At 45.0% G+C, this 12,526-nt stretch overlaps 1 protein-coding gene across 2 annotated transcripts in view; it reads right to left on the bottom strand.

The window, feature by feature from the left end:
- Window positions 1-5,810: 5,810 nt before the first annotated feature.
- PLGRKT (plasminogen receptor with a C-terminal lysine) overlaps window positions 5,811-12,526 on the bottom strand; it is a 231,538-nt gene continuing 224,822 nt past the window's right edge. For both annotated transcript variants that reach the window (XM_053371928.1, XM_053371927.1), the window contains exons 3-5: window positions 10,176-10,306; window positions 7,393-7,502; window positions 5,811-6,295 (exon numbers count right to left, since the gene is read on the bottom strand). In XM_053371928.1, coding sequence (XP_053227903.1) covers window positions 6,174-6,295; window positions 7,393-7,502; window positions 10,176-10,306 — 363 coding nt within the window. In that variant the 3' untranslated portion in view covers window positions 5,811-6,173. The remainder of the gene's footprint in view (window positions 6,296-7,392; window positions 7,503-10,175; window positions 10,307-12,526) is intronic.

Genomic DNA, 12,526 nt, shown 5'->3' with positions numbered 1-12,526 from the left:
TTAGAGACCAACTACCGTTAAGTTTGTTCTTGATATAAGCTTTTGTGTGCATGCACACTTCTTCAGATAGACTGAAACAGAAGTCACCAGACCCTTATATATAGTGGGAAGGTGGGGTGGGGTTTTTCTCAGGAGGGTAGTAGGAGATGGGTGATTGAGTCAATGACTAATGATCTGCATACTATCCCTTGCTTTTTCCTGTAGGACTAATTGCAGTCGTTTAACAGTCGTCAACAGGTTTACCATACCCATTGAGTCAAGCTTATACCAAGAACAAACTTAGTTGGTCTCTCAGGTGCTACTGGACAATTTTTTATTTCTTTCATGCCAGCGATTTATCTTGGTGAAGCAGACTGCAAAACAGCTATGCAAAAGAGTAAGTCGTGGAAATATTTCTATTAACATTAACAGAAATACCAATATTTGAGCCATACAGTAAGAACACGGCAGCTGCACAAACAGATAGACAAATGGTAACCCTTCTGGGCATAGTTGGCCAATGGGTGCCAAAGAAAGACAGAACATTTTTTATGTACGCAACAACAGCAGCAAGAATACTTCTCGCCAAGTATTGGAAGACACAAGATTTACCCACCGTGGAAGAGTGGCAGATGCAAGTGATTGACTACATGGAGATGGCTGAAATGACTGGCAGAATCCGTGACCAGGGAGAAGAACTGATGGAACAGGACTGGAAAAAGTTTAAAGATTATTTACAAAAATACTGCAAAATGTTTGAGTGTTAATATGATGTGGGAAGAGAAGGTAACAGGGTTTGTGTGATTTGGTTAAATGTGAATGAAAAGAAGAATGTTAAAAAGGACAAGGGGTTATGAACAGAACATTATTATGTCATAGTATATAAGATGAGGTATGGGCTAAAACAATTGGAAAACTGGGACATAATATTTAGAAGAATATAAAATTAAGTATGGTTTAAATAAGGTTTTGAACTTGCTGAACCTGATTGGAATAAAGAGGAACACAAAAAAGGGGGATGTGAGGAGGTCAAGACAGAGGGGTATGGAACTTTATAAATTTAAGAAAGTGGATTACTCTTTTTTCTTTTTTCCTATTTTCCTTTTCTTTTTTTGCTATATATTTTTGTTTCTTTTGTTGTTTTTGTTTTTTATGTGAGCTTCATTTATGGTAATGATATATTTGAAATGATGAATCTTTTGATTTGTAAAACCTTAATAAACATTTATTAAAAAAAACAAACAAATGGTAGTCCACATTCTATGCAGGACGCCCATCTGAATCATGTCCATATATGGACCAATACTATAGCAAAACGTGTTGCAATCTGGACGCTACACTTCTGTTGATGCAACCTTGAAATGCATTAGCCTTTTTAGCAGCAGCATCACATCACAACTGCAGGAAAGAATTGGGGAGTGCTGCTGCTCATGGAGTGGTGTGCCAATGCTCCATAGGCACTACCGGTCATATTAACCTAACCAGGGCTTTTTTCCAGCCTGAACCAGGGGCATCTTACCTATAGAGGCTAGTGGCGCCGGGCGCCAGGTTCTGGAGAGCACCAGGGAAGAGGTGGAGGCTGGACATGGCGCCTCCCGGCATCAGCTCACTACCCTGGCCCGCCTCCGCCATGCCACTCCGAAGCAGCGCCATGCCGCACCCAGAGTCTCCATCTGCCGTGGCCACCGTGGCACAAAGTGGCCAGCTGAGCCAGGAGGTGCCACATCCAGCCTCCATCTCTTCCCTGCCGGAGGAGCCACCCTCCAGCCGCTGCCCGCCTCCTCCAGCCCCGCTGGCAGTGCCGTCCTCCCTAAAAAACTCTGGGAAACGGGGAGGGGCACTGGAGAGAGCTTTGCACCACCAGATATGCTTAAGATGGGCCTGACCTGAACTCACCAGAACTCAGTTCTGGCACCTCTCAGGTGGGCACCATTGCCATTATAAGAGAAGAAGGGAGGTGTTTGTGGTGAGTTCCGACGCCTCTTGTTCTAGAATAATAGCACTGACCCAAGCTAATCTTTCTCGTAAAAGCACAGAGAACACAAAACAGCTTTGAGATGAGAACATTTCCCAAGGCTACAAGCAAGGCCAGTGCAGCGGATTTCTTCCGTCATCATCTCCTATCTGTTGACTGATTATCACTTCAGCCCTTTGTCTATCTACTCAGAAGTAAGTCCTGTTGAATTCAGTGACGCTTACTGCCCAGTAAGTGTGTTGGGATTGCAGCCTATGTTGCCGTTCCTGGGTCAAAGGATAATCAATCATCAGGAAAGTTTATCAAAGTTGTTTGTTTGTTTTTCATATTATTTCGTGCTCATGTGAGGAACATGAGGCTTTGGCCGGTTCCCCCACCACAAAGGGAACCTATGCATAAAGGTGATTATTTATTATCAAATTTATATCCTGTCTTTCCCCCAAGGTGCTCAGTGTGGCATACAAGGTTCTCCTCGTCTCACAGCAACACTATGCTGGGGGTTAGGCTGAGAGATGGCGATTGCCCCAAACTTTGTGGTTCAGTGGGGATTTGTACCCCTCCCCATCCCATCCCCCCAGTTCCACTCCGAGTAAGAGAGACTAACAACCATGCCAGACAATTTTGTCTACCTTGGATCCACCATAACCAGAAACCTTTCCATCAGTGCTGAGCTGGGTACAGAGCCGTCTTTCCTATTGGGCTTACTGGTGTGTTGTGCCAGGGCGCTGGCCTCTCAGGGGCGCCCCAGCGAGTGGGGGAGCTGCGCAGCTTTGCCGGCGGCCTCCCCTTTCCCTGCACGCCCGGCAGCTGTGCCCCGTCAACCATCTGGCTGGCAGGCATGCAGCTTCCTTCCCAAGTCTCCATGGGAGGAGTGTGATCCCCAGAGAGGCTTGGGGAAAGGTCGACAACTCTGGGAAAGGGGGGGCGCACCGGAGGGATCTTTGAACCACAGCGCTGGATAGATGGCCCTGGCTGGGCACGACTATTGACATGGCAGCTACGGCAATGGCTCGTCTCTCCGAAAGGGTGTGGGAGAATGTTATTCCACCGTCCCAAATCAAAGATGGAGGTCTACTAGGCTTGCAGTGAGCACATTGCTTTATGGAAGCGAGTCGTGGGCAACTAACCGCCAGGAGCAATGCCTCAATGCCTTCCACTGTTAGAATATTCCATTCCACCTTAAATACAGGCATGACTGTTGTGTGTCACATGCCTGTTTACACTCCAGCACAGCTTGCTGGGAACTTCTGTTTGTGTATAGCTATTGCTTCCTGCCTTGCTTTGGACATGAAGGAGATCAGACATGTTTTCCTATTGTCCTGATGTATGCTAAATAAACCGCTTGTAAATATGCTCACACAGCCTCTCCCTGCCCTTCTGTTGCAAAGCGTTTTACTTTGCTGGCTTGCGTGCTCAGCTTCTGAAGCTCGGGTCACAGTTTCATGCTGGTCCAAGGACGGGAGATCGCCCAGGACACCGGCTGGTGGGCTGGGGCCAGCTGGGGGCCTGCCAGTTGCATCCCAACATCCACATGCATTGCATCAGGAAGATTTTGGTGGGGGAAGAGTATCCAAGAAAGATGTGCTCTCCCATTCCCAGCATGTTCCTACTCCTGTCTCGGCAATGTCTACGCTGGGTTGGTCACGACTACAGAACATAGCAGGATCCCAAAGGATGTGCTCAATGGGGAGCTGGCTCCAGGCACCAGGCCTGTTGGCAGACCAACTCCATGTTGCAAAGATGTCTGTAAACGTGACACAAAGGCTGGCAACATCAACCCTGACATGTGGGAAACCCTTGCAGACAATCGCAGTTCCTGCAGACAGGCAGACAGGTCGTGTATCCACAACAGTGACCAGAGGAGGAATGACCGCTGGGAGGAGCACACAGAGAAGAAACACCCTGGTGCATCTGCAGCAGCACAACTGGACACCTTCATCTGCCCCAGCTGCAACAAAACATGTCTCTCCCATATTGGTCTCTACGGTCATGGCAGGCACTGTAACTCTCCAACAGTTTGACTTTACCCCCCAAAGGTCTTCCGTTGTCTCCCGAGACAGATGGAGGCTCACAGACAGCACTTAACCACTGATGGTTGGTGATGGATATAGCAAATGTGCCCATTCACTGGCCTACACTAGCAAGTATGGAAGGACAGCAGATGGAATGCTACTAATATAGGGACCTAAAACATTGTGTTATGGGGACAGACCAGAGCTGGCTAGTACCGTATTTTTTGCTCTATAAGTCGCACCAGACCACAAGACGCACCTAGTTCTTGGAGGAGGAAAACAAGAAAAAAAATATTCTGAATCCCAGAAGCCAGAACAGCAAGAGGGATCGCTGCGCAGCGAACCCTCTTGCTGTTCTAGCTTCTGGGATAGCTGTGCAGCCTGCATTCCCTCCATAAGACGCACACACATTTCCCCTTATTTTTTAGGAGTGAAAAAGTGAGTCTTATAGAGCAAAAAATACGGTATATCTGGGGCCCTATTTGGCTACTTGGTCACACCAGCCTAGAACGATCCTTTCCCCATCCCGTTTCTTTTCTGGTTGGCATGAGCCAGAGGGGTTCTGGGATCCAGCAATCCATCAGCCACTCTGCCCTGCTGCTCCTCGCTAGGAGTTAGAATTGCTCTGCTAAGACTTTAAAAATGGTACCAAAATGACGCAGCTATGGAACGGAGAACAATTGTGCTGCTTCAATGGCACTATCTAGCATGTCATGGTGACCACGCAATTTTGTCCTAGACAGATCTTCCAAAAAGTCCATTTCCCCAAAATGTAATGTAGCGAAGGACAATCTTGAGGAAACACGTCTGGGTTTCATGCAACAAGAGGCCTCCTGTGAATAGCCCAAATAGGCAATTCAAATTGATCCAATTTCTCAAAATGCCAGCAGGTTGAACTGGCATGAGTTACAGAACGTGTGACAATCAAGGCTGAACTACACATGACACCATATATTTCTAAAAGTGTAAAGAGCAGTCACCCGTGGGAGAACTTCCCTCCGATGCCAAAAAGCAACTTGGGGAGACATTTTCATGTCTCCATCCCAAATATTATTTAAAGGTAAAGGGACCCCTGACCATTAGGTCCAGTCGTGGCCGACTCTGGGGTTGCGGCGCTCATCTCGCTTTATTGGCCGAGGGAGCCGGCGCACAGCTTCCGGGTCATGTGGCCAGCATAACTAAGCTGCTTCTGGCGGACCAGAGCAGTGCATGGAAACGCCGTTTACCTTCCCACTGGAGTGGTACCTATTTATCTACTTGCACTTTGGCGTGCTTTCGAACTGCTAGGTTGGCAGGAGCAGGGACCGAGCAACGGGAGCTCAGCCCGTCATGGGGATTCGAACCGCCAACCTTCTGATCGGCAAGTCCTAGGCTCTGTGGTTTAACCCACAGCGCCACCCGCGTATTGTTGCTAATTTAATTTATTGCCCACCCTGCACCCTAAGGTCCCAAGATGGAATGCACAACTGTTTAAAATAAAACATTAAAAACTGTTGGAAATAAATTTCACAAGTAGAGCAGGTCTTAAAAATATATATGTCTCGGGCCAAGGTAAACAGGTGTTCCGGTGACTGTTGAAACTCAAGAGTCATGCAACTCCAAATGACGAAAACCATAATGGGTAATTTGGCCCTTGCAACTCTACAATCCCCCCACACCCTACAACTCCCTCTTTCAGGTGTCTTGCCATCTTCAAAGGAGTCCTCTACCATTTCAGAGCTCCTGCAAGGAGATCCAGCTTGCACTGAAAACGTGAGCATGTACAAAATTTCCATGCTCGCTGCAAAGGAATCTCCTGCAGCTATTAGAAATAAGACATGATGAAACACACAACCCAACCAGAATTGTATTAAATCCGTTTTATTTCATAATGCGCATTACAATCAGACAATAGTTTTCAAAACAAGTTTGCCGTGATCTGTCTAGGTATAGTGCACATAGTCCTCTTCTCTGATCCAACAGGAGAAATTGTGTGTGCTCAGCCCAGATTAAAAAATAATAATCGGCCTATCAGCTTTTTGAGAGGCAGAGCAATGGTCTAGAATCTAGACACCCCCCCCAAATGTCTTTGTTGTCAAGCAGCTTGACTGGTGAGATTTTAGCAAAGGCTCCCTGCATACACACTGTTAGATCAGAGCATCACAAGTCGGTAACATGATTACAAATAGATATTTCTGTTCTCTGAAGCACTGCTTCGCCACACCAAACTATTTTTCAATGAAAAACGTGCTCTGTGCTCTTCTGGCTTTTTCAATGCCATCGAAAGTGAGGGGTCCTTTTGGCATTTCCACCAACGCGTTCTCTGCGTCAAGTATATGCTCTGCTTCACCTGGGGAGAAAAATACGGACATGTGTATATACGTTTGTATATTGTGAGAGCAAAATGATTACAAATCTGCCATTAACTAAGTGTTGTTTGTTCATATTAGATTTATATACTGCTCTCCATTGTAAGATCCCAGGGCGGTTCACAGAATAAAATACAGGATAAAAACAAGTAAATACAGGATAAAAACAAGTACCATATTTTTCGCTCTATAAGACACACCAGACCATAAGACGCACCTAGTTTTTGGAGGAGGAAAACAAGAAAAAAAATATTCTGAATCTCAGAAGCCAGAACAGCAAGCGGGATCGCTGCGCAGTGAAAGCAGCAATCCCTCTTGCTGTTCTGGCTTCTGTGATAGCTGCGCAGCCTGCATTCGCTCCATAAGACACACACACATTTCCCCTTACTTTTTAGGAGGGAAAAGGTGAGTCTTAAAGGTAAAGGTACCCCTGCCCGTACGGGCCAGTCTTGACAGACTCTAGGGTTGTGCGCCCATCTCACTCAAGAGGCCGGGGGCCAGCGCTGTCCGGAGACACTTCCGGGTCACGTGGCCAGCGTGACATCGCTGCTCTGGCGAGCCAGAGCCGCACACGGAAACGCCGTTTACCTTCCCGCTAGTAAGCGGTCCCTATTTATCTACTTGCACCCGGAGGTGCTTTCAAACTGCTAGGTTGGCAGGCGCTGGGACCGAGCAACGGGAGCGCACCCCGCCGCGGGGATTCGAATCGCCGACCTTTCGATCGGCAAGCCCTAGGCACTGAGGCTTTTACCCACAGCACCACCCACGTCCCCCGCGCCACCCGCGTCCCCCTGCATTCGCTCCATAAGGCGCACACACATTTCCCCTTACTTTTTAGGAGGGAAAAAGTGAGTTTTATAGAGCAAAAAATATGGTAAATAATCAAAACAAAACAGCAAAACAATACCCCACTTCCCACAGACACATTTAAAAGGCTGTAGGATATTAATCAGCCCAAGAACTGGTTGAAGAGGAATGCTTTCGCCTGGCACCTAAAAATATATAATGAAGGCGTGAACCTTCCTGGGGAGAGAATTCCACAAACGGGGAGCCGCTGCAGAGAATATACAATACCTACCTTTCATTCTTTGCAGAAGTGATCCATAACCCATATCATACTGGTAGGCAAGCACAAAACTTAAAGGAACAATTGGAAGGAATAATCCAGGCTTTTTTCTTTTAATTGCCCTGTTTATTAAAAAAAAAAGTAAGTAATATCCTAAAGCTTCAAACAAAAGAACACATTGAATCATAGCATCATAGAATTGTAGAGCTGGAAAGGGACCATGAGGGTCATCTAGTCTAACCCCCTTGCAATGTGGGAATCTTTTGTCCAAGGTGGGACTTGAACCCACAACCCGGAGATTAAGAGTCTCATGCACAACCAACCGAGCTCTCCCATTTTGGATATCCTAATGGGATATCTTAATATCTTTTTGTAAACCTCTTATCAAGTTTTGTTTCCTTTTACAATGAAGCGGCATATACATTTAATTAGATAAATAATTAGACAATATTATGATTTCCCCTTGTTAGCAAGCACTGGATTTAAGAAACCCTTTAGCTTTTTCTTTAGTTTATAGCTCAATTTTGGATAAGTATGGAAGTGATATGGATAAACAAGGGGTGATAGTCAATAACGTTTTACTCAAAGTAGTCCCACTGGAATTAATGAACATGACTAAGTTAGGTCCATTAATTTCAATGGATGTACTCGAAGTAAAACTTAACTGAAAGCACCCAAGGTTTTATTTCCTCAGTACCTACTTTTCAAAAAGTCTTGGCTATTTCATAGTCTATTATCAGCTTTTAAGTCATCACATTAAATGCCGTCACGCTATCAGATACGGTGAACTACTAACACACAAGTTCCGGTTAATTAGATATATTATAGTGCTGTTATCAATAATGCTGAATGGCAGAGACACCAGAATGCCGATGTTCCTTTGTAAACTTCTAAGTAGCTGAATTATTGTCGTCATCACCACCATCAATTTCACTATGAACCACAATTGGCGTACGTGATCAGTAACAATAAGTCAAGTCTGCATTTCTTTGATAAGGTAGAATTTGTCTAGGAAAAATGGGAAAGAAAACACAATGGGTTGTATGGAACTATGTTCTACTCAAGAGTGGAACCATTAATTTCAATGTGTTTACTCTCTGAGTGGGTCTAGCATTGGATATAATCCAATGAAAACAAGGGGAAGAATTCAACATAGAGCTAAGTATGGACCATGTTGTTTGCCATCATGGACTGTGCTCTGCTTTCCAGAAAGGATATAGTTGCTGTTCTCTCTCTGATGATAAGAGGCGCCCTTGGAGCAGATGGAGATATTCCTACCCTTTAGCCTGGCTTTTGACATTTGACGTGCATGTTTGCAGGAGCCACTTCAGTTTTATTATTGTAAGGGTTGTTGTTGTTGTTGTTAAAATAATCATCAGCTGTATGATCCCAGACAATTGTTTGGAAGTAAGGGCCCTTGAAATCAACACTTACCTACTCACAAGGAAACCGTTTGTCAAGATATTTTACATCCTGGATAGAAGGGCAGCCTTTTTAACAACATTCATAATTACATTTTGTAACAATAAAACGAAGCAGATTAGATCTGTCCATTAGCTTCTCCTTCTCCCAAGTCAAATCCCTTGTCAAACATTGATGGCTTTGCATGTTTCCTCAAGGGCCAGACCTCCACGTTACACTGGAGCTCTGTGTTTGGGGATGTCAGTGTGATTTTCACTTTGTTATACCCGCGATTGGCTCCTCTTAAGTTTGCATTGGGGCTATGGAGCAGGGGGAGGTAGGTTTTGATTTTTCCTCACACCGTGACCCTGATCACCAGAACCGTTTAGAATATTATATACCAGGCACAGGCAAACTCAGCCCTCCAGATGTTTTGGGACTACAACTCCCATCATCCCTGATCACTGGTCCTGTTAGCTAGGGATGATGGGAGTTGTAGTCCCAAAACAACTGGAGGGCTGAGTTTGCCTATTCCTGTTATATATAATAGGTAAAGGTAAAGGGACCCTGACCATTAGGTCCAGTCATGACCGACTCTGGGGTTGTGGTGCTCATCTTGCTTTATTGGCTGAGGGAACCCCCATACAGCTTCTGGGTCATGTGGCCAGCATGACTAAGCCGCTTCTAGCGAACCAGAGCAGCGCACGGAAGCGCCGTTTACCTTCCCACCGGAGCGGCACCTATTTATCTACCTGCACTTTGATGTGCTTTCGAACTGCTAGGTTGGCAGGAGCAGGGACCGAACAACGGGAGCTCACCTCGTCACGGGGATTCGAACCGCCGACCTTCTGATCGGCAAGCCCTAGGCTCAGTGGTTTAACCCACAGCGCCACCCGCGTCCCGTTATATATAATAATCTATTTTAATTCCCTTGCTTTTAACATTTTATTATTTTACTGTGTGCCTTTTTGTTTGTATACTGTTGTAAAGTTCTGTGAGATATTTCTATGATACAGCAGTATATATAAATATTTTTTAAAATGTGTGCAGAGAATGACATCTGCTTGCACAACAGAACCTTCTTCCCTCTCCTCCTTCCATGGACACTCCCTAAGTTTCCCCTCCTCCCAATCCTCCAGAGTAGATTTAGGGGGCACAAGGATAAGGGGAAATCCCATTGCACAAATGGACCTCATTCTGCACGCACACAACAGCTTGGCTGAGTGCCATCCACTGAGCAAAATTCAACTAAGTTATACCCAGAGTAGGTGCACTGGTATTAATGAACCTAACTTAGTCACGTCCATTAATTCCAACAAGTCTACTCTGAGTAAAGCTTAGATGACGGAACATGCAGTCTCTCTTGCATTATTCAGAAAAAAAGGGCTGCATACCCAGCTGTTAGACCAATAGCAGCAAGTCCGAAAAATGCTCCAAAATACTTGAGAAATTCCCGTGTCCAAGCAACCTGCATAGCCATCTGCCTCTCACGCATTTGATTTTGCATGAGGAGTTGCCTTTCAAGCTGTAAGTAAAAGAAAAAGACAACAATAATTTTATTTGTAAATTAAAGTAACTTTTCTACAGGACAGTTCCTACGTAACTGGCACAAAATGGTTTTTGTATTAGTGTATATACTTGTTGTTATGGTTGATATGACCATGATGGTCAAAACAACAAACTACATAAGGATATATTATTTGTGGCTTAAGAGCAGTTTGTACTAATATCTCAAAAGTAGTGCTTGAATTCTTGAAGTAGTGCTTGAATTCTTGCTCCAACTGCTGAACAAGAGGCTTCTTCTCTGCTTCAATCTTCCTTTCAATGACTTTTACGTAAGATGACTCTCCCATGCGACCTCTGGGTATAGGGCAGTATATAAATTCAATAAATAAAATAAATACATTAGCTTCTTTCGGGAGTAAAAGGATATGCAGTCAAGACCTTAGTACTTCCTTCTGCTTAAGGTTGTGGAACAACAGTTCCCACCAGTTAACACCAAGTAATTGATCTTGTAAAAGGGACGCGGGTGGCGCTGTGGGTTAAACCACAGAGCCTAAGGTTTGCTGATCAGAAGGTTGGGGGTTCGAATCCCCGTGACGGGGTGAGCTCCCATTGCTGGGTCCCTGCTCCTGCCAACCTAGCAGTTCGAAAGCACGTCAAAGTGCAAGTAGATAAATAGGTACCGCTCCGGTGGGAAGGTAAACGGCGTTTCCGTGCACTGCTCTGGTTCACCAGAAGTGGCTTAGTCATGCTGACCACATGACCCGGAAGCTGTACGCCAGCTCCCTCAGCCAATAAAACGAGATGAACGCCGCAACCCCAGTCGGCCACGACTGGACCTAATGGTCAGGGGTCCTTTTACCTTTTACTAATTGATCTTGTCAGTGCCTGACTGGATAGAAAAGTCTATATTCAAAGAGACAGTTCAGTATTCTGCGCCTATGAATGAAAATGACGTAAAAACAGGCACACTGGGTGAGGTGATAGTGTTGGATTGAGGCAGTTACTCAGAATATATATTGTACAGTCGTATATTGGATCCCGAACGCCTTGTGAGTCGAACGTTTTGGCTCCTGAACGCCACAAACCCGGAAGTGATTGTTCTGGTTTGTGAATGTTCTATGGAACCCAAATGTCTGACGGGGCTTCCGCGGCTTCCGACTGACTGCAGGAACTTCAAATGGACTACTGGAACAGATTCCGTTCAACTTCCGAGGTACGACTGTATATGCCCATGTGTCAAATTGGAATCCTTTAAACTCTTAGAATTTATCATGTCATGAGAACACAGCCATTCTAATGTGTGTAACAGAGTGGTGTGAAAAAAATTAAACGTATGTAGAAGCTTACGTAATCAGTTTGCTAAGAAAAAAAGGGAAAATAAGGCTTATGGTTGGGCAGGTTGAACGACAAAGTACACTAATCTTCTTGGCATCTTTGAAACATATTTCTTTTTGTCCACCAAAGATATACAGTGGTACCTCAGGTTAAGTACTTAATTCGTTCCGGAGGTTCGTACTTAACCTGAAGCACCACTTTAGCTAATGGGGCCCCCTGCTGCTGCCGCACCGCCGGAGCACAATTTCTGTTCTCATCCTGAAGCAAAGTACTTAACCTGAGGTAATATTTCTGGGTTAGCGGAGTCTGTAACCTGAAGCGTATGTAACCTGAAGCGTATGTAACCTGAGGTACCACTGTATAGGCATGTGAACACACTCCACATAGTAGTATGCCCACACCTGACCTGAACCTGTAATAGCAGAAATCTGAAAGAGAACAGGAACGAGGGCAGCCAGAGACAAAGACCAGAAACGTGGAAGAACCAGCAAGTATGAACTATGCTATATAACCCTGGCCAGGCTCAGAACTTGCAGGCTAAAAACTACCAGAAGGGACTAATCATGTGTAATTCAACCTTGTAATTCTATTAGATATTATACATGGAGCCTCAAAGATGATGATTATCTAACCCGTAAGCCCACCATGAGGTGCACGAGATCTCTGATTAAGGTATGCCTGCAGAGATATACATTATATGTTCCGACCTCTAGTACCAAAGCAGTGCATAATACTCTTTGTTCTCAAAAGAAACATGCCCCAACAAGGAAGAAAAATTACACCAGCCCACAAGCTGTGTAAGTATCTTCTGTCTCATTGAAACCAATGGTAGGGATTTTTTTCGTTTTTTAAAAATGACCAAGTACAAAACCAATGGATGCCGTTTTCTTATTTAAGCAGAAAT

This window comes from Podarcis raffonei, chromosome 17 (assembly GCF_027172205.1).
Source record: "Podarcis raffonei isolate rPodRaf1 chromosome 17, rPodRaf1.pri, whole genome shotgun sequence".
Lineage (NCBI taxonomy): Eukaryota > Metazoa > Chordata > Lepidosauria > Squamata > Lacertidae > Podarcis > Podarcis raffonei.
This window is presented reverse-complemented; position numbering and strand designations above follow the sequence as displayed.